This window comes from Typha angustifolia, chromosome 3, assembly GCF_048772165.1.
Source record: "Typha angustifolia cultivar Huaian chromosome 3, ASM4877216v1, whole genome shotgun sequence".
In the NCBI taxonomy this organism is placed as follows: Eukaryota; Viridiplantae; Streptophyta; class Magnoliopsida; order Poales; family Typhaceae; genus Typha; species Typha angustifolia.
In genome coordinates, this window is record NC_133241.1 from 6,962,295 (window position 1) to 6,982,744 (window position 20,450).

Here is a 20,450-nt window from a genome sequence, read left to right on the forward strand (position 1 = left end):
GAGAAGTAGAGAAAGAGATAAAAAGGCCAAAACTAATTCCAATATCATCGTTCCACTCCAATTAGGATTTCCTCTACATATATATAGAGGCTTACCCTAAGAACTCTTCAACTAAATTAAATAACTCTAAACAACCCTAACAAATCCTAACAAAACTCACACTTTCGCCGTGGTGTATTCGAAGAATTCTCGTTCTCTGTCGATACGAACGTTGTGTAGGCGTTCGAATGACTCGATTTTGTTCGAACGCGTTATTTGCATTCTCTATTTTTGCGAATGTGATATAGGCGTTCGCACCCCCTATTAGAACGCGATTCCTGCGTTTGAACGTGCCCCGACAAAAATAATTTTATTGCTTCTAACAAACTCAACTAAATAAATAAGCTCATCCCAATGAACCCAATGTCATACGTGGAGCCAATATAGATCGAATCGTATCATCTTCCAATACCTAAATGCTTAATAAAAAATTAGAATAAAATCCTATCAATTTTGTCTTAATAAACCAATAGGATATTTTGGTCGTGTTTCAATTATTTAGACAGAAAATTTAAAAGTATCACTCATTTTAGATTTTTTCAATTACTGATAGATAAAATAATTTTGGACATATATAAAGTAAAATATATTTAACTCTGGGATTAAAGAATCAGAATCTTTGTTCATAAGAAATATTTCCATGAACGTCATGCATGACGTACAAAACCTCATGCACGCATGAATATCGAAGCATGTCGTATATTATTCATGTCTACGTGTTTGTCATGATAACGATATGTAAGCATACAAATCGAAAACATAAAAGAAATAAAATAAAAACACTATGATATATTTTATTGTTACTATTATTATTCATATCCTACCATATTAAATATTTATCATTTTATCCATATAATTTGCTTAAAATGCCTTAAAAGATCACGCTGTTAATTTTCTTAATAAGTTTGAATATTATATTTTTTATTATAATTGACCAACTTATGTCGCAAATTTAAAAATACTTATTAGATACAAGATTGTATAAGATTATTCAAAATTCTCAGTATATCAAATTTTAAATCATATAAATATTATAAATATTAGTTTAAATATAATTATAAGGTGGCGACACAAATAAAACAATAGGAGTGAAGTGAATTTAGACTTAACTATGAGGGGTAAAATATAATTTGCCATTTACTATTTGTTAAAGACGACGACCATGCTTTCCATTATATATATCGTGATCAATTCATGTCATCACGTTGTTTACCGCATTACCAGAGTAAACATATATACGCATGGGCATCAGAGGATTAGCTGACAGAGAGAAATAATTAATATATAGAGAAATTAGTGCATGGTTTTGGACTCTAATTAATATATGAAGGTATCTTATGCATTTTACACCCTACATTATATGTTTATTACATGATACGGAGTGTTGATTGAAAAAAAATCCTAACGAATAACGACCTCGCAGTACGGTATACGCCACGTTTCGTCTTATTTAGTACCAATCGCGTACGCTTAAACCCCTCACACCTCCGAGGCCTTTAAAGTTCGGACTTAGCACTTACCACGTGTCGATTTACCTTCGTCGGATGCGTTACCAATTGATTTAATCGGACGGTTAGAGTTTTCTACGAGCGGGGGTTTGACTTTTAAAGGCAGCCAGAAGACGACAACCAACTACTACCCAAAGAAAGCGAGATCCACAGCCGTCTGATTGGCCCCTGAAGCCTTCTTATAAGCCGTCCGTGTTCGGACCTCTAATCGGACGGTTAGGAGTGATGGAGTGTTACAAACGAGAGATTCGAACGTCTCGGATGATGACTGCCAGATATTTTTTGGCTTTTGGGAATTATGCGCCTCTTTTTTTCTGTCGTTAAGAGCACACTCCATTGCCATCCAAATCGTCATCGCCTTCGAATTCTCTCTTTCTCTCTCTTTCGCCCCCCCAGGTTAGGGTTATTGTTCTTGATTTGATGTTATCGTTGGATATTTTTGCGGCATTGTGTGGATCCGGGATCGTTGTCTCGACTAGTTTGATCCTTCCTTCCTTCGAATCCTTTTAATGCTGTAGAATGCACTGCCATTTATTGGAGTAAATCGGGAATTTTGATTGTTATTTTCTTCTTGATGTTGGATTGATCGATCTGGATGCTGGATATGGAAGCGTTTGGAAGTGTTAGGAGTTGTTAACTTTTTTCCCATTGTAAATAGTATGTGATTATGATTTCGTCCTTTCGTCCAACCTGAGGTTCCTTAGATTTATCTTTCGGTTTACTTTGCGATGTTGCATTTGTATTTGCATTGTAAAAGAAATTGTCGACGAAGTATTAATCATATCAACTGGACATAATCGTGAGAGGTGTAGTGGTAATTTCTTACTGTAGCACAAGAATTTCTTATAATGGATTTGGTTCTTTGATTAGAGTACGTGATTTGTAGTTTTAACAAATCCTCAGGAATTTCTTATAATGCACTCAAATTAGTGGCAGTTTTAACACAGCAGATTCTTTAAAGTTGTACTCGCTTAGATTTGTAGTTTTCCTGTAGGTTTCTCCAAGCTGTCTGATTTTGCCTTGAAAAAATGCCTGAGGATGGAGTCGATGGCGCAGAGAAGGATGTGTCTGGCTATTATCCAAATACTGAGGAAAATGCCACTTTGGTAAGCTGTCCTTCATATTTCCATCAATTTTATATTGAGGTGCTACTTGCTGTGATGGAAGCTCCGTTAAAATGTATTTTGAGGCCTTGTCATCAATTGCCTCAATCTCTAAGTATCTCTTCTCTATTTTAATCATTTCCCTAATGGTGCACTGTGTATTTATCACCACAATCCTTCTCAACTTTTCTTGTGTTTTTGTTTTTTTAAAAAAGAAAACCTCTCTAGTTTTTCCTGTAATGTGAATCTGGGTGCAAGTAAGATTGGACAGCAAGGATGAGCATATCAACTATCAAATGTTTCAGCTAAGAACTTGCCAATTTAAGCAGTGATATATGGGATAAAAGATCATGATGCAAATGGGGAGTTTGAATATTTTTTTCTAGGATTAATGACCTTGAGTTTCTTTTTAATCTCCTTTCTTCCCAAAATAGAAGTAATCTCTGCCCGTATAGCCATATATGTGTTGCACATCACGATTATAACATGTATTTCAGATACAATCCTTTCAATTATCCAACTAGCTAAAAACATCATCCACTTTTCCTAATATTCACACAAGATCTCTCTATTTGCACTTTTAATATCATAAGCTATAAGATTTATTGCTATGAAGAGAAATTATTTGAAACTGTAGATCAAACATGTAAAGGCTGTTATTATTTTTGTCTATCACATTCAAGATTTCTATATCTGTAGTATCTTGCACATCGGATGTCCTAGACTAATTCTTCATCTATTTCTTGCTTTTCATTAAGCTATTACTGTATAGTCCAATGACATAAAATAATTTCTAAGTATTTCTTTTTCTTATCTCGATTTTATTGCCTCATGTCAATCAGAACAATTTTAACTCTGTTGATAAGAATGCTCTGGCTCCAGTAGACTAGGACTCTTTCTGGATTTCTCCATGATGTGTCTACTTGAGGAACTTTGACAATTGTCCTTTCCTCTCCTATTTATATCATTCTGCTTCTTCTTTGGATAAACATATTAAACTGAGATATGCGTTATGAAAAAGCTTTTTACATAGAAGTCCATTTTATACTTAATTGTACTAAGCACTTACCTTCTTGTTGATAAAGGTGGATCCTGCACAGCATCCACCCTTAACATGGCAACGACAAGTGAGCAATGAGGGACACCGACTGCCAGCATTTACTTTAACCCTGCTAGAGAAGCTGCAACTGGTATCTTTTGAGTTTTGATGATGTTTGGTATTTTCATTCTTGTTAATCTCACATATAGGCATTAAATGATTCTGCTATAGAGTTTATTAGTTTTCATAGAAGTCCATCTTACTGTAAAGTCTCTTGGTGGTTGAATTGGAGAGATTATTATTGAATCTTGCCTAGCACATTGAAATGTCAGTTCACAGTTCACAACAAAAACTGAGTTGGGAAAAATGGACAAACTGATTACTGCTGATATTGACTTACATGGCTTTGGTCTTTTCGTAGAATCTGAGGGTGTTTTAGGATGTTTATGTGGAATGTCATAAAAAATAAGGGGAAATTCAAAATTGACTGCCTTTTCAGGGGGACAGATGGAGTTGTCAAGAAGGAAATGTAAAAGGGTGTTGTAAGGTAAGGACGATTTGAGGGAACCACTCAAGAAGATAGCACAGAAAAGATTAAGGTGCTGGAGGTGCGGTGAAGCAGAAATTTGAAATAATAAAAATATAAGATGGATCCAATGTAATATCAAATGGAATTACAAACATATTTGCTAAAATGGATATTGCAGAATTAGCACTTAATTATTTGCAATTCAGTGTGCTGTTGAAAACATATGATCTGATGCAGTAGATATTATGTGGGATGAGGTCTTCGAACAACAAATGAGATGGCATATATGAATAATTCACATGATGATGTTGATCAAGTTAAGATTGGAGAAATAATTTCACAAAACATGTACAAAAGTTGCGAGGAAAGATGAAACACCTATAGTAATATGGGTGGTGTATAGTAACTCTGAAAGAAATGGAATCTAGAAATTACACGAGGCACATGATCATCTTTACATGGCTGATCGATAAGGTGCCTTCTTTAAATGCTGAAATGGGAAATTATTTATTTGAAGAGTAGAAAAATAGTTGGCAGCTCTCGGTTGTTGTGACAACCCAATTCACCTTAGGAAGAGTGCAGCCTGCAGGTCTTGGTAAGTAGCATGTATAGTCTTTTCATATTCTTTTATTATCTGGCACTTAACTGTCAATTTATTGTAGAAAGAATTTCCTACTCAACTATTTAAGCAGACAAACTTAAGATATTAGGATGCTTAATTCATGACCTGAAAATATCAAAGCCTTAGGACATTCACCGCATAGGATGGCCTGCCGCATGCGGAATGACTTCAATGCTCTCACTTGTTTGATAACTTCAATTCTTTCTTTTATTTCTGCAGGCTCATCTTGGTATTCGACTTGGGCGACACATCATTGAAGAAACCTCAAAAGGAAGAGTATGTTTTTACATATAATCTTGCCAACTGTGCTATTTCACAAAAAGGAAAAAATGTTTTGGCATTAAAGGAAATTATAGATCAAACTCTCATATCATAATCTTCAAGAATTTCAGACATCTTATTACCTAATTACATTTTACAGCCTTCAGTTATTGATCCTATGAAGAAGCGCGTTGCCCAATCTTCTCAGGGAGCTCCTTTGGGTGGTATTGGGTATGTTTAGTGCAACATCTCTCGGCAATAAACTTGGCAGCTGTACTATGTTCAGCATCCATTAAGCTTATCATAACTACAGTCAGAAGAAAAGTTATATACTTATTTAGGCTGGCCTTGCATATCCTTATTTATCTATTATTATTACTGAGGGCTAAATCCAAAATGTGAATTTATTGAGGATGTGACAGCTCATGAACTAATTGCTTGCCGTATTTTTTCAAGAGCTCATGAACTAATTGGAATTATGTTATCGCCACTTACACACTAATGCAAAATAATTGATACATTGGACATTAATGCTGATTTCAAGGACATTTACTTATAAGTGGCCTTTCCTTTTTTATTTTATGTTCTGTTTTGTTTTTCATTGTTATGTTGAAAATCATTAAGCTCTCTGTTGCACTTCAGTGAACATTTTCAATAATCTTTTGCTCTTTCATATTGCTCTACAACTCTTCTCACATTTCTTTTATTCTATATAGGGGAATATCTTATACATTTCTTTTTGCATAATTTTTTTTCTAGCTATTACTTTTAGTTGTTACTGGACCTGTACTATATTCCTCATATGCTTGGAAAATTCTACTTTTAGTGCAGGAAGTATTGGGAGAAGTTACAAAGGTGATTTCCAACGGTGGCAATTGTTCCCTGCAACATGTGAAGATAAACCTGTACTAGCAAATCAATTTTCTGTAAGTCTTGCTTAGTCTTCTTCCTTATAGTTCTGCTAAATAAAGAAATAGCAAGCCATGATAGCTGATCAAAGAATATCTTACAATAATGACTATTAGGAAAACATTATGTTGAAATTTTTATTATTTGAGATGGTCGTTAGTTGTAAATAAACAAATCTTTGGAAAGTATATAGACAAGCGATTTCTCCTTTGATTGAGTGGGTAATATGTATCAGGGAGGCGTGTAAACAGGTGATGTTAAATAGAATTGATTTCTGGTCATAATTTGAATATAGACAGTGTGGATGCATAGAAAGTCAACTCGATTCTTTCAAGAAGTCAACATGCCCCTTATTAGTGAGGCATATAAAGAGGTGATGTTATAAAGGATAAGCATCTTGACTAACTATTAAGTTAGATGCCACTCGTAAACTATTTATAGAAAGCTTATCTACTGGATTTTTTCAGTTGGTATACTGTTTTCTTGAAATGCAATGAAACTTGCTCATCAACAGTTCTCTTCCTCTGTGATGCTAGTTAACTGTCATTGGTATATTCTGATCAGTTATACCTTTAAAGGAATTAAAAATACTTGCCAATTTGTGATTATCTGATTATATTGCAAAGCCTCATCTAACCATGATCTCTTTGTTCTTTAAATAAATCGAGGATGCTATTTTCTGCTTCAGGTTTTTAGTTCACGCTCAAATGGTAAGAGGTATTCCACCGTACTGTCCCCAGCAAATCCAGAAGTGCTTAAGTGAGCAAAATTTTTCTGTTCTGTTTGTTTCTCCTTGACATTCAGGGTACTATTCATCAATTTTTAGAGTATTTATATTCTATGGTAACTATTAGTCTCTGTCTTAAAATCAAAGAATTTGGAAATTTGAAAATCTTCTTTATGCTTTTTATATTCAGAGGAAATAGCATTTCAGGAGTTGGATCCTGGGATTGGAACCTGACTGGAGAAAATTCTACTTATCATGCTTTATATCCAAGAGCTTGGACCATATATGATGGTAATGTCATATCACTGAATAATTCTTGCAATATGTCAGTGGCATTGCATTTGTTTTTCATAATCATTTTCTCTACATTCTTGACAGGGGAACCTGACCCAGATCTTAAAATAATTTGCCGTCAGCTATCTCCAATTATTCCCCACAATTACCAGCAGAGCAGCTATCCTGTTGCAGTGTTCACTTTCACGGTAGTAGATACTTCGCTTTGTCATGAATTACTTTTGGCATTCAAATAGATTACTATTGTTCTTAAGCAGCTGTTGTGTGATTCCTTCAGCTGATCAATATGGCGAAGACTACTGCAGATGTAACTTTGCTTTTCTCATGGGCTGTAAGTTCAGATACTGACATCACTGTCATTGTGGAATCTAACATGACAGAAATGCTGATTCATTTTATGCTTCAATTCTTAATACTTAATAGGACAATCTTTATCTATCTTCATTTAATATGCAGAACTCCATTGGTGGAACATCTGAGTTATCTGGATATCATTCCAATTCCAAGATGAAGTAAGAAGACATTGTAAATAAAGAGCTATCTCGTCTTAAATTTTTATATAAAGTTTACCAGTTCATTCTTCTCAATTGGCTGAAATCTGCATTGAGATGAATTTATTAATTTGCAGAGAAAAGGACGGTGTGCGTGGAGTACTTTTACATCACAAGTATATTCCACTTCATAACTTTTAAATAATAAGTAGCATTCTCTTGCCATATGTTACCATATATTATTGTCATTCTGTGATGTATTTTCTGAAGTATGTATGTGAAAGCAGGACTGCAGATGGACAACCTCCCGTAACATTTGCAATAGCAGCACAAGAGACAGCTGATGTTCATGTCTCTGAATGTCCCTGCTTTGAGATATCGGGGAAATCTGAGACAATTACAGCCAGAGACATGTGGCATGCTGTCAAAGAGGTTTTTACCATTTATTCTCATCATATTTTCCAATTTGTGTTATTGAAAATTTGAAACTAACTATCCCACTTTGTTACATACCTGATAGTATTTCACTATTTTATGACCCTGATAGAGAGAACTGAATCAAGCGTTTCAGTGACACATTCAACTTAATCATAGTTACCTGCATTTTGTTACAAAATGTCACTTGGTGATTATTGGAATTGTCATCCTGACTTTCTGTATAACATTTTTAGTGCGTCTAGGTTTTGTGTTAGAAACATGCATTATATGTTAGCACTTTGTTTTCAATCCATCAAAGACACCTATAGAGTATATGGTATTCATGTATATCTTGGCAACTTACTGCGAGCTGTGAGTATGTTCACCTCTAAAATCATAGTAAAGATACCTGTGGTAGGTGATATTGCTGCTTGCATATTCTATTCTTTTATTAGTTGTTATTCTTTCCTTTAGTTCACTGTACGGTGGTTATACTCATTTATCCTTTGACTTCTGTACTATTTATTAATTTTCATTTATGATATAAATGTCTAATTAATATTATCTGCCAAAAAAAGAAACTGCTATGTTTTCATGAGAGAATTCCTATCATAGAAAAAACTGATTCACATTCTTGATAATTCATAATATTGCTTCTAACTGACATACATTTGATTGTAACAGCATGGATCCTTCAATCACCTAGATCTCAGCAACACATCAATGTGCTCCAAACCAGGTTCATCAATTGGAGCAGCTATTGCAGCTTCAGTAAAACTTTCTTCTCAAGCAACCCATTCTGTGACATTTTCTCTCGCATGGGCTTGCCCTGAAGTAAAATTTCATAGTGGAAAGATTTATCACAGGTTATCTCATCCACATTCAGACAATTTCATAGAGAAACAAACCAGTTACCTGTGCTGATTCACTCTATTTTTGCAGGCGCTATACGAAATTCTATGGCATCGATGGTGATGCAGCAGCAAGTCTGGCACATGATGCTATTCTTGGTATGTCTTTAACATCATTAACATTCCATGCATGCGGGACTGTGATGCTATTCTTGGTTCCTTTCTTCAGTTGTAATCAATTCCAGTGTAACTCTGTCTATTAATACTCTTGATGAAGGAATTTTGATATTAGTATCTACTTTCGTCTGAAAAAATTAGAGCATGGTTCCTGGGAAGCCCAAATTGAAGAATGGCAAAGACCTATTTTACAAGACAAGAGGGTTCCACCATGGTAAAGCTCAACTATCAACTCGTACAATAGCTTGTAGATATAACATATCATTAAAAATTTTGCAGGTACCCTGTCACTCTTTTCAATGAGCTATACTACCTTAATGCCGGAGGAACTATATGGACAGGTACTTATTTCATTTCTTTTTATTAAGTAAAGTGCACAATTACATTTATAATGCATGCATGACTATTGATACACAGATGGATCACCACCAATTCAGAGTTTGTCAACGATCGAAGAAAGGAGGTTCTCTCTTGATATGTCAAATGGAGAAATTAAGAACTTAAGTGAGCTCGCCCCAGGAAACAAAACAGCAGTAGACATCCTCGACAGAATGGCATCAATACTTGATAAAATGCATGCATCCATTGCATCAAATTCGGCTTTTGGAACATCTTTGCTTCAGAATGAAGAAAATATTGGGCAGTTTCTATACCTTGAGGGGATTGAGTATTATATGTGGAATACATACGATGTCCATTTCTATGCATCCTTCTCTCTTGTCATGCTGTTTCCAAAACTTGAACTTAGCATTCAAAGAGACTTTGCTGCTGCAGTAATGATGCATGATCCTGAAAAGGTTCGAATTCTATATGATGGCAATTGGGCTTCAAGAAAGGTTCTTGGTGCTGTTCCTCATGATCTTGGACTGCTAGATCCATGGTTCAAATTAAATGCATACACTCTTCATAACACAAACAGATGGAAGGACCTTAACCCCAAATTTGTGCTGCAAGTTTACAGAGACACAATAGCCACTGGCAATAAGTCCTTTGCACGAGCGGTTTGGCCATCAGTTTATATGGCAATGGCATACATGGATCAGTTTGATAAGGATAGAGATGGTATGATTGAAAATGAAAGCTTCCCCGATCAGACTTACGACGTATGGTCAGTTACCGGTGTAAGTGCGTACAGTGGAGGGCTTTGGGTAGCTGCTCTTCAGGCTGCTTCAGCAATGGCACGTGAAGTTGATGACAAAGCTTCTGAAGAACTTTTCTGGAACAAGTATCAGAAGGCAAAATCTGTGTATGGAAATCTGTGGAATGGTTCTTACTTCAATTATGATAACAGTGGCAGCAGGACAAGTTCTTCTATCCAGGCTGATCAATTGGCAGGACAGTGGTATGTGATGGCATGATCATAGAGTGAATGTGCACCAGTATATTAGCTTTATGGGGTTTCATTTCTTAAAGTGCACATCAGTAGTTTAATCGCCATTTCATTGGCTATAATTGAACTTTGATACTAATTGTGTCTTATTTCTATTAATAGCTTTTTTCTACTATTTTATGAGAGATATGAGAAATTGCTAAAGTCTGGTCTTTGAACCCCTTCAAAGTTTTTTTGTGCCAGAAGTTTGTGCAATGAAAATTGTTTTCTCTATTTAACTCTTGGATATAGCTCAATCTTGATATGTTATTACACTCATGAGTCATGAACGTTCTCTCTAACAACTTAACCACATTCCAGGTATGCTAGAGCATGTGGTCTCTCACCTATTGTTGATGAGGAGAAAGCACAAAGTGCACTAGAAAAGGTTTTCGATTTCAATGTCATGAAATTCAAGGATGGCAAAAGGGGAGCAATTAATGGGATGCGACCAGATGGCACTATTGATACGTCTACCATGCAGTCAAGAGAAATATGGCCTGGTGTAACATATGCAGTTGCTGCTGCTATGATTCAAGAAGGCATGGTAGAACAAGGATTTAAAACTGCAGAAGGGAGCTATAAGGCTGCCTGGTCTCCAGAAGGACTCGGGTGAGTATTGTTTTCTCCTGCTTCTGTTATAACTACAAGTTGTTTACGAAATCAAGAATGGAATGTCTCTTCTAGAATTTTCCTCAAAAGTTCACATTGGTACATGTGAACTTTTCCAGAAGATTCTACAAGAAAGTAAATCTTCTTCTCATTCAGAGCTCGTTATGCTTTTATGATATGTATCAAGATATGTCCTTCAAAATACAGTATTTCTGTCTATACTCCTCAAGTTAATTCCTTGACAAGCAAGAGTTAATCTGAACTGCTTAAGAACAAAAAGAAAAGGAAAAAAAACTTAGCTGAAAGGTATGCATACAAAAAAAGAATTAAGGTTTTTTCTCATCTTTTATGATTGAAATGTGTCAGACATTGACTGCTTGTTATTAAAAGGTAACTCTATTGAACATTAGAATGACAGTAGACTCTATTGAACAACTTAGTGGTGTCATTTGGTTCATGCCGAATTCTCAGCATTTATTTGGATCTCAACTTCCTGTTATGTTCCTCGATAAATGATGTTCTTCAAAATTTCTTCTCCATTGATCTCTCTCAAAAAGTCTTACCATGTCGACTTTAATATACAGGTATTCTTTTCAAACCCCCGAAGCTTGGAATAACGATGACGAGTACCGGTCCTTATGCTACATGCGACCTCTTGCTATATGGGCAATGCAGTGGGCATTGTCACAGCCGAAGCTCCACAAGGAGCCACAAGCAGATATCAAAGAAATTTCTGTCTTAAAACATCAAGCATCTTTCGCAAGAGTTGCAAAACTTCTCGTTGTTCCTGAAGAAGAAAAATCAAAAAGCTTTCTGCGAGTTATTTATGAAATTACTTGCCATAGGCTGAGGTCATGATGTGGGAATCTTCTTGATTGGTGGATGCATTATTTCTAGTACTAATATATATATCTAAAAATCACATTCTTTGTGATTCTTTCCATGGCTGCAGTTGCTGGCCTGCTGAGAATGTCAAATTTCCACCAATATCAATTTGATTTGCAGCTCCAAATTCCTTCATTTGTATCTAGCGACTGCAGTAAATCTATTAAGACAGCGGTTTCATCAGTATCCTCTCCTGTTTAATATTTCTTTCTGCTCTATGCAGCAACGTCACATTACTCTGTTTCCAAGCTTGCAAATATTAAGAAGTAGTAGGTTTCTCTAGTTTGAAGAAACCATTTTAAATCATTAAGTGTTTACTAGTACATAATATTCTTCACAAATGATTAATGCAACAGCAGCAACTAGGTAATGTCTTTGTCCTTAATATCCTTTTGCCGCTCATATTCTTGGTGAAGCTTTTAATTGTTTTCAAATAAATCTCACGATTCCTTTCTGTCCTTTGAATCATCTCAAAATTCTCATTTGACTCTGAAGCTCAAATGAGTTCAAAAGTTCATGCTAATACATCCAATAGATTTTTTTTTAATAATTTATAATATACAATTCCTCAAAAACCTTTTTTTTTAATAATAATATTAACGACCATCGCCAACTCTTCGCCCTACCAATTATTATAAGTGCACTTCGAAGTCGAAGCGGATCGTTCCTCCCAATCCCATGGCGGATCCGCTCGAGACCCCCGAATTCCACGTGGGGCAAAGGGTCCACGCCGCCGGAAACCCTCGCCGGACCGGCACGGTCCGGTACGCCGGCACTGTCGAGGGCCACACGGGTTCCTGGGTGGGCGTCGACTGGGACGACGGCGACGGCAAGCACGATGGATGCGTCGGCGGGATCCGTTACTTCGCCGCCTCCGGCGAGAGGTCCGCCTCTTTCGTCCGCCCCAAAGCCCTAAGTGCCGGGATCTCCCTTATCGATGCGCTTCAATGCCGCTATAAAGGCGACTCCGGCAAGGAAGGACAGGGTAAGGCTACGGTGATGCTATCTTGAAATAGAAACGTTTGGCGTTTGCTAGATTTGATTTCTTTGGTGTTTCATATTGACTATGAGGCATGCATTCAGATGAAATGTATGTTCTTTCGACGAGTAAGAAGCGTGTGTCTATAGAACTCGTCGGGATGAATAAAGTCCAGGAGAAGTTAAAACATTTCGATGAACTGCTCAGTGCATCAGTTTCTTATTTGGGAGTCAGCTCAATAGGACCTCCACATCAGATCAGTGCTCTTGTTCCAAGTAAATTCCTTTTCTAGTTTACTAAACTTGTTTTCATTTGTGCACAGTTCTACAAGATTGGTTTTGTTTCTTACTGAATACATGTTATATTTTGATAGTTCTTGAATTTAACATTGGATGTTGAGATTATTTGGCTTTTGGTTTGAGAAGACATCCAGTTAACTTTATCTGTTTCCTTTTTTATTGGAACTTACAAGTAATATAACATATGTCGTTGCGCATACACAATGGAATTGCAGAAGTATATTGATTTGAAATCTAAGACAATTGCAATGGGCCATCAGGGTTGCTTACTACTCTATGTGATAAAATTCATTCCAATCAACCAAGTCTCTCTACTGTTCTGCATATTTAAAGTGAATCATGTAGTCAATGATTAATAAGAGGGAAAAGTTGTCTACATGTTCAGGTTGATGACTTTCTCAGATCAGTTTGAAGTCTTCTTTGGAAAAATGCATACTTGATACTGTCAAACTAATGCTAGAAATGCCTTTTTAAAACTCAATATCACTAGGACTACAATCTTATAATCTCTTGAAGCATTTAGTTCAGTAATAAGATTGGATAGCATGCGAGAATGAGATTGTTTGGAAAAGACTAAACTCTAAAGAAACACGTGGAATAACCTTGCGATTAGTTATTATTTTACCCATATACCTAAAATTTGCAACTGAAAGCTTCAATAGGTGAATGGTTACCATCTCACATTTGATAGAAAAGTTATTTTGCATAGCACTATGATCCTTCCTTCCATCTGTTTAATTATCGTTCTTAACCTTTATAAATTGTTGATCTAGATTATGTGAACACGAGATACTGTTCAATAGTTTAATCAGTTGCTTTAGGAGGTACTGTGGCAAGCCATTCATATGATGTCAGGAGTCTTCTTTACATTCAAATAAGTGCTTAGGTGTTCCACTGTTTTTTTCCCTGTTCTATAATTGTATCCTGGCATGAAAATCTTCAAGATCCATATCTTTTGATTCTAATATTTGATACCAGATTAAGAAGATTTAGGATGTTACTTTTGTCATTAAATTGTGGTAGCCGTCCTCTCCAACTGAAATTTGAGTTGCATATTATTCGATGAAACATGTGCTAATTCATGGTTCTATTTGCTTCACCAATACTAATAATGCCTTTCTCTCTGTTTCAGATCTTAAGGAGCTTGATTTGACAGGAAATTTGCTGTCAAATTGGGAAGTATGTCTTTGTTTCTTATGTAAATTCTCCCAGTAGGAGTGCTTTCATAATTTCTGACCTTAATGAAAGATTGTAACTCAGATTATGTAATAGACATATTCCTTAAATTAATTTGTATGAATAATGGATTTTTATTTATAATTTTTACTATAACCTCAGAGTTGGCATATTTTATGCATCAAAAGTATAATAAAATAGAATTCTATTGGTGTTAAAAATGCTTTCTATTTTTGCTCTTCAAGTTTGTTAATAGCACAAGAATTATTGATGGAAGTTTTCTCCAAATAAAAGTTTGAAGGATCCTTCTAATTCTAGCTCATTTAAGTAATCCTAGATTGTTTTTGTTTGATAGTATGGATGGGTTCAGCGACGAACCTAGACTTGTAGTCTTGTAGAGAACATCATATACTAAGACATCACAAGTTAGTGATCCATGGACTGAAATTTTATGCTGAGATAGTTTTTCTGCATGTTTTGAGTTTTTCTGCAAACTGCTGAGAATATATCCTCAATTGATTGTGATGACAATATGACTAATTTCTGAACTTGAGAAGTTTGAGTGCCATAAAATGAATTAGAATCTTGTGAATTTGATTATGCTGAACAGATGCAATTTGATGTAATTGATACCATATATAAGCAGGATATGTATGATAAATTTATCTAGTCTAATAATTATGTGAACAATGATGTCTTTTCGTGCAGGATATTGGTTCCCTTTGTGAAGCCTTACCATCCCTTGAAGTTCTAGATTTGACGAACAATATCATGGAGTGCGACGTAATGGAGCTCCCCTCACTTAAAAGAATCAGGGTTCTGGTACTCAATAATTGTCATGTGACATGGGAACTGGTAATATTTTTAGCCTTTTATTTTCATGCTTAAATTATTCCTCATTTGCCAAATTTCTATTCTAAATTCACTGATTTCATTTGAGTCAGGTTGAAAAACTTAAAATTTCACTTCCTGCTATGGAAGAACTACATTTGATGGCAAATAAGTTGAAGACGATCACAGTAAGCCCTGCTATCCATTTTTGCTATAAAAGTTCATCTTTGACTTGCAAAACTGCCTTTTATGGCGCGTATACTTTTATAGTCAAGTAGCATATGTGGTACAACCCTGTATGGGCCACATGAGTATGTTCCCTCAAATATTGGCCTGGCCAAATATGCTCTATGCTTGGATATGCTGCATCGGCTACATATTGACTAAATATGTGTTGACAGGTCGCCTATGCATATGAGGATGGATATACATAATTACATTTGATTGTAATTTGTATAGTTGCTTTGAGATATAATATATTCAGGTGTCTCTACTCCATCATGTGTTTAGTTGTTTAGGAATTATTATTCATAGTTTCATACTTCCTATTGTTTTCTTTAAATATTTGTTATACTTTTTGATAAATCCTTTCCAAGATAAATATTTTGTTGGTGGGAGAACTGACTTATAGTATTTGTTATAGAAACACTAGCTTGTTGTTCTACTCTAGTAATTATGTAACTCTTAATTATGCTGTGGCTTGACTGTCCACTTATTGACAGTGCTTTTTAAGGACTGGCATATATTATTGTTATGGGAGATGAACTCTAGGGTTCTTTCTCATCAAGAAATGAATATATTCATCATGCAAGGTATGTTGTCCTGCAGATGCAATATAAGGCAGATTTGATATATACATCAACAGTTGTCATGATTTTTTATCTGCTGTTTACTAATAAATTGAAATCCAGAATAATTTGAGAAGCAAGTTAGCAGTCCCTCTGCTTCATTGTTTAGTAATTCATCAAAATAGGAAATTTTGCTGTAGGAATTTAAAATATTTCTTACAGGATGAGTCCATTTGGCTTCTGTTTTATGTAAAATGCTATCCGTTGCTACGAAGGACTAACTAGAACCATATTTTTCATATAGCCTGGGCCATCTGCACCAGTGACAACTTTTATCGAAGGATTTAGTTCATTGCGGCTCCTAAATTTAGAGGATAACTGTGTTGATGCGTGGGACAACATTTTGAAGCTTTCTCATCTAAGAAGGTATGGATGGATGGTGTATTTTGTTATATTATCCGAGTCTAGTGAATTGATGTTTCTTCTCGACAACTGGAAATATAAACATTAGGTTTTTTTTCCTTTCAATTTCAGCTTGGAACAGCTTCATTTGAACAAGAACAATTTGAAGCATATATTTTATCCATCCAATCATCCAGGGATACTAAATTATTGTACTAGCGATGATATATCTTCTGTGCCTTTTGAGAATTTGCAATGCCTTCTTTTAGGTAAATTTAGAAGCCTGTTTTGGTATGCTTTTGTGGAAATAAAAGTAAATGGTTCCCTTTGAATTTTACCGCTTATGACTAGTAGCTAAATTTACAATTTTATTGAATCTTGTGACTTACAACTAACTACTTTAAATCCTCAGGATGTAATGAAATTGAAGACTTGGCATCTGTAGATTCACTAAACTTCTTTCCTAACTTGACGGTGAGTTGATTTTCTTTGAACAATTTCTAAATTAGAGTATCATCTATTAGACTATTACTAATATACTGATGTTTGGAAGTACAACTCTATCAGTGTGTAGATAAACATTATTGACTAAGTGCTCCTGCACGCAATTGGCCTCAGTAAAATGTAGCAGTCCATGGAAGCTCCAAATTTGTGTTTTGTTCAATGTGCCAAAGAATTGGGAACATTGAATATTTAACCACATCCCTTGATTCCTCAAATGGACAAAATATTGATACTATCATCAATTTCATCCCTTTTTTGATTGAACTACGTGCACAGAAATAATTTCTCAAGGATTAATATATGCACCTTGTAGGACACAACTTTGTGCAGTAGACTTAAAACAGAATGTTCTATTAATTATTAAGGAATGGTTCTATTAATTATTAAGGAATGATAATTATGTAAGAAGATTGTATTCAGCATGTTAATACTTGATAGCATTTTGACATTTCTTGAAGGACATCAGGCTTTCTCAGAATCCTATAGTTGATCCAGCTAAAGATGGTGTCCTGAGATTTGTATTGGTTGCACGTCTAGCCAAAGTTAAAGTACTAAATGGGAGCGAGGTACCATGTGAATTCTTTTGACTTCCAATTCACTGAATTTTAGATGATTTTCAATAGAGCTTTACTCCATTATATGATTTATACATGTGAATATATAGGTAAGTTCACGCGAGCGGAAAGAATCAGAAATCCGGTGAGTTGATTCTTTTGCTTATAATCTTGTATCAAGTTCTATCCTGCCTCTATACGTTTGTTTTTGTTTTGTCTATTTGTTACCTTCTATGGGCCATCTTTTGTTCTTGTCTTCTTTTGCTTTGTCTGTTTTTTTACCTGTGTCAGCAACTGCTGCAGGTATGTACGCCTTGTTATGGCAAAGATGCAATCATATGATTCAGAGGAGATCAAGCGACTACACCCTAGGTAATTTTGCTGGCTTAAGCTTTTGTGGCATCTATAATTTGTTTTTAGTAGTGAGGTTTAAACTTTAAAGGGAGGCAAGGGCTGCATTAGATTTGCTCTATTTATTCTTTTGTATGCTTCTCATTTTAAAGTGTACATATGTCAATGTTGACGAGTTACTATATCATCATGGAGATGTTACTTGTAAGATAGTTTATTGCTAGCTCATTATAGTTTGAGGTTGTGATGAGCATGATTTTGTGTCCTTGCCCCTAGAATGATTGACTGGTGCAAGCATGTCACACCTGAGCCAGCTCTGTATGAAGTAATGCTGTTGGATGGTCATCATCAGCAGTTTTGATCTAGGACAACAGTGTCAATCAGGTTTAGAAGTGCCTACACTTGCTTGGCCAGGGAGGCTACAACCTGACCCATTACCTGTGACTTTATATATGACTTGTCCTACTTTCAGTTACCTTTGAAAAACAATTAGACATTATTGCCCACATGATCTTTCACACTGCATCATATAGTTTGCTTGAGTACTTCCACCATCGCAGCTGCCAGATCTGTTTTGGCATTTTCTCACTTTTCTCCCAAATTTCTTTTAACAGTGCCAGTCTTCATTGCATCAGTTTATCAAGGTGATGATACTGCTGTAAAACATTTATGTAATGACCAATAGTTAACGCAGGTTTGCAGAATTGAAGACACTGCATGGGATTGAAGATGAGAAACCACATTCTGTAGCATCGGGTCCACAGAAAATGTCTTCTGGACTTATCAGTATTATCCTGAACATTACCTAAGTACTGTTTATAATGGTTATATCCTGTCTGTAGAAAATTTCCCTTTTGTATGCAGGTATCACTTTGAAATGTGTGGGAGCTTCCATGGGGGAGAAGCAGCCATTGACCAAAAAACTGCCTCCTACAACTACTGTATATGCCTCTTCATATCCTACATATGAAGTCTTATAGTTGCATTATATTTTTCATATCTTTTGGGAGGCTGGGTTGGTGGACGACTTGATAGATTATTATCCTACATATGAATTTGAATTTGATTCAGTGCTAAGTTTTTCCTTGAAACTAAAGATAGGCAATATTTTATAAAATGATGGTCCAGTGTATGAGGCTCCTTCCTATGTACCGCATGGGAAGAGTCGAAGAGAAGGTCCCTTATCTTCAATTCTTGAAGCCACTATTTCCATGACCTGATGCATGATTTCTTGAATGTCGTACACACAGATTAATAATTTCCGGAGTAAATTGATAAGAGTTTGACTTACAGAGTAAAATCACCTTTTTCCTATTGTTTCTCTTTTATTAGATATATGGAACATTGATATCGATACGTGGTGTGGAAGTCTTGTAGTTCTCACTATATAAGAAGTTTTTTAAATTAATATCTAAGATATGATAGCTTATATATTCTGAAAAGAAAACGCTTTCAGGAAATAAGCATTCCCTCTATAATATATCCCTTTTACAATACAGATTGTAATTTATCTCTCTTCATTCATCTAAAGCAATGTTGGCTCGAGTCGCAGCAAACTGATTTCTGTGTACCTCCACAGCTTGGAAAGTTGAAGGTTTTATGTGAGAGTTTCTTTAAAGTGAAAGACATCAAGTTGCGATTGTTTATTGAGGAAGAGGTATGTCCTTTTTTATGTTTATCTTATAATATTATGTGAGGTTAACAACATATATTCTTTAGCAAGATGTTATTTAATACTTACTTATGGACTGTAACGAGGTTTGAATTTGACCTGCGGAAATTATGGCAGGGATCTCCTCTACCCCGAATGCTTGATGAGGATATGGCATCTCTGATGGATCTTGGTATCAGCACAGGAGCAACCATCCTTGTGGATGAAGAAACTTAACTTCCAAGGTACACAGTCTACTTTTTGTGGCGTCATTTTGAGAAACTTGACAGATGAAAATATTAGATTGTCTGAAGGGAAATAAGATAACTTAGATTAGTATCTGTGGCACTTGTTAGTGCTCCATAATGATCTATAATGGCTTTAGTTTTGTTATAACCTAGTTTATTTTCCTGTAGAGATCATCACGGTTGACGCGGAAGTTGGAGATGATTGAGTCTTGACTTTCCTTTTGGCTGGAATACTCTCCAAAATTGGTTTTTATCATTGCCTAAAAATCTGTACTCCAAATCGGAACCACAGAGAACTGTTGGTTCTTTGATCAGTTACAAGCGGCGCCAACTGTTTGTTCTTTTGATCAGTTACCAGCTGCGTCAAACTGTTTGTTGTTCTTTGATCAATTACAAGCAGCGTCACAATGGACTTAGAATGTTTTGGATGTAACTAGTTCAAAATCCTTGCTTTGTTTTTGTCTCTTTGATGAGATATTAAGTCAAACTTCTTAGCATTCGCAACGTGACAGAACCTACTCACACAAGCATCACAATTGTGTTGCATTATTATCCAGTCCAGATTGTAGTTGGAAAGCTTCAAAGCAATTATTATGATAAATATTGAAACAAGTGTTGCAATTCTAAACCTCTCTTACATTTTAAATACGATGGTTGAGAGAAATGCATCTAGAACTAAATGATGACGGGATGAACTAGTCAATGCTAGGAAATCAGAAGGATAGGCTTTAGACTGATGCGAGCTGAAGTCAACGTTGAAGTGCTGGTACGATCTAATCCACAACTCCCCAATAAATATAGACTTAATTAGATCATCGCCAACTACTTTGAAGC

At 35.5% G+C, this 20,450-nt stretch overlaps 2 protein-coding genes across 8 annotated transcripts; both read left to right on the plus strand.

The window, feature by feature from the left end:
• The first annotated feature begins 1,849 nt into the window (after positions 1–1,849).
• On the plus strand, positions 1,850–12,019 carry LOC140780039 (uncharacterized). Of its 5 annotated transcripts, none has more exons than XM_073125351.1 (20): positions 1,850–1,943; positions 2,542–2,653; positions 3,736–3,840; positions 5,060–5,116; positions 5,262–5,332; positions 5,928–6,027; positions 6,699–6,769; positions 6,928–7,028; positions 7,116–7,219; positions 7,309–7,362; positions 7,488–7,543; positions 7,660–7,698; positions 7,810–7,954; positions 8,624–8,805; positions 8,882–8,949; positions 9,109–9,181; positions 9,247–9,308; positions 9,385–10,309; positions 10,658–10,948; positions 11,533–12,019. In XM_073125351.1, exons 2-20 carry the CDS (start codon positions 2,576–2,578, stop codon positions 11,804–11,806), a joined length of 2,856 nt encoding a protein of 951 aa, XP_072981452.1. In that variant the 5' UTR covers positions 1,850–1,943; positions 2,542–2,575; the 3' UTR covers positions 11,807–12,019. The 5 variants fall into 5 exon arrangements, with proteins under 5 accessions (XP_072981452.1, XP_072981453.1, XP_072981455.1 ...); XM_073125352.1 differs by lacking the exon at positions 1,850–1,943 and adding an exon at positions 1,960–2,204; XM_073125354.1 differs by lacking the exons at positions 1,850–1,943; positions 2,542–2,653; positions 3,736–3,840; positions 5,060–5,116 and having other exon boundaries at positions 5,289–5,332; positions 5,933–6,027; positions 6,945–7,028.
• A 452-nt stretch (positions 12,020–12,471) lies between these two features.
• Positions 12,472–20,235, plus strand: LOC140758471 (tubulin-folding cofactor E). 3 transcript variants are annotated; one of them, XM_073094654.1, is made up of 16 exons: positions 12,472–12,818; positions 12,917–13,087; positions 14,244–14,290; positions 14,996–15,142; positions 15,232–15,306; positions 16,211–16,332; positions 16,441–16,577; positions 16,721–16,782; positions 17,271–17,378; positions 17,477–17,511; positions 17,670–17,738; positions 18,412–18,503; positions 18,582–18,658; positions 19,249–19,374; positions 19,507–19,613; positions 19,785–20,235. In XM_073094654.1, exons 1-15 carry the CDS (start codon positions 12,512–12,514, stop codon positions 19,603–19,605), a joined length of 1,674 nt encoding a protein of 557 aa, XP_072950755.1. In that variant the 5' UTR covers positions 12,472–12,511; the 3' UTR covers positions 19,606–19,613; positions 19,785–20,235. The 3 variants fall into 3 exon arrangements, with proteins under 3 accessions (XP_072950755.1, XP_072950756.1, XP_072950757.1); XM_073094655.1 differs by having other exon boundaries at positions 19,297–19,374; XM_073094656.1 differs by lacking the exons at positions 19,507–19,613; positions 19,785–20,235 and having other exon boundaries at positions 19,217–19,336.
• The last annotated feature ends 215 nt before the right edge of the window (positions 20,236–20,450 follow it).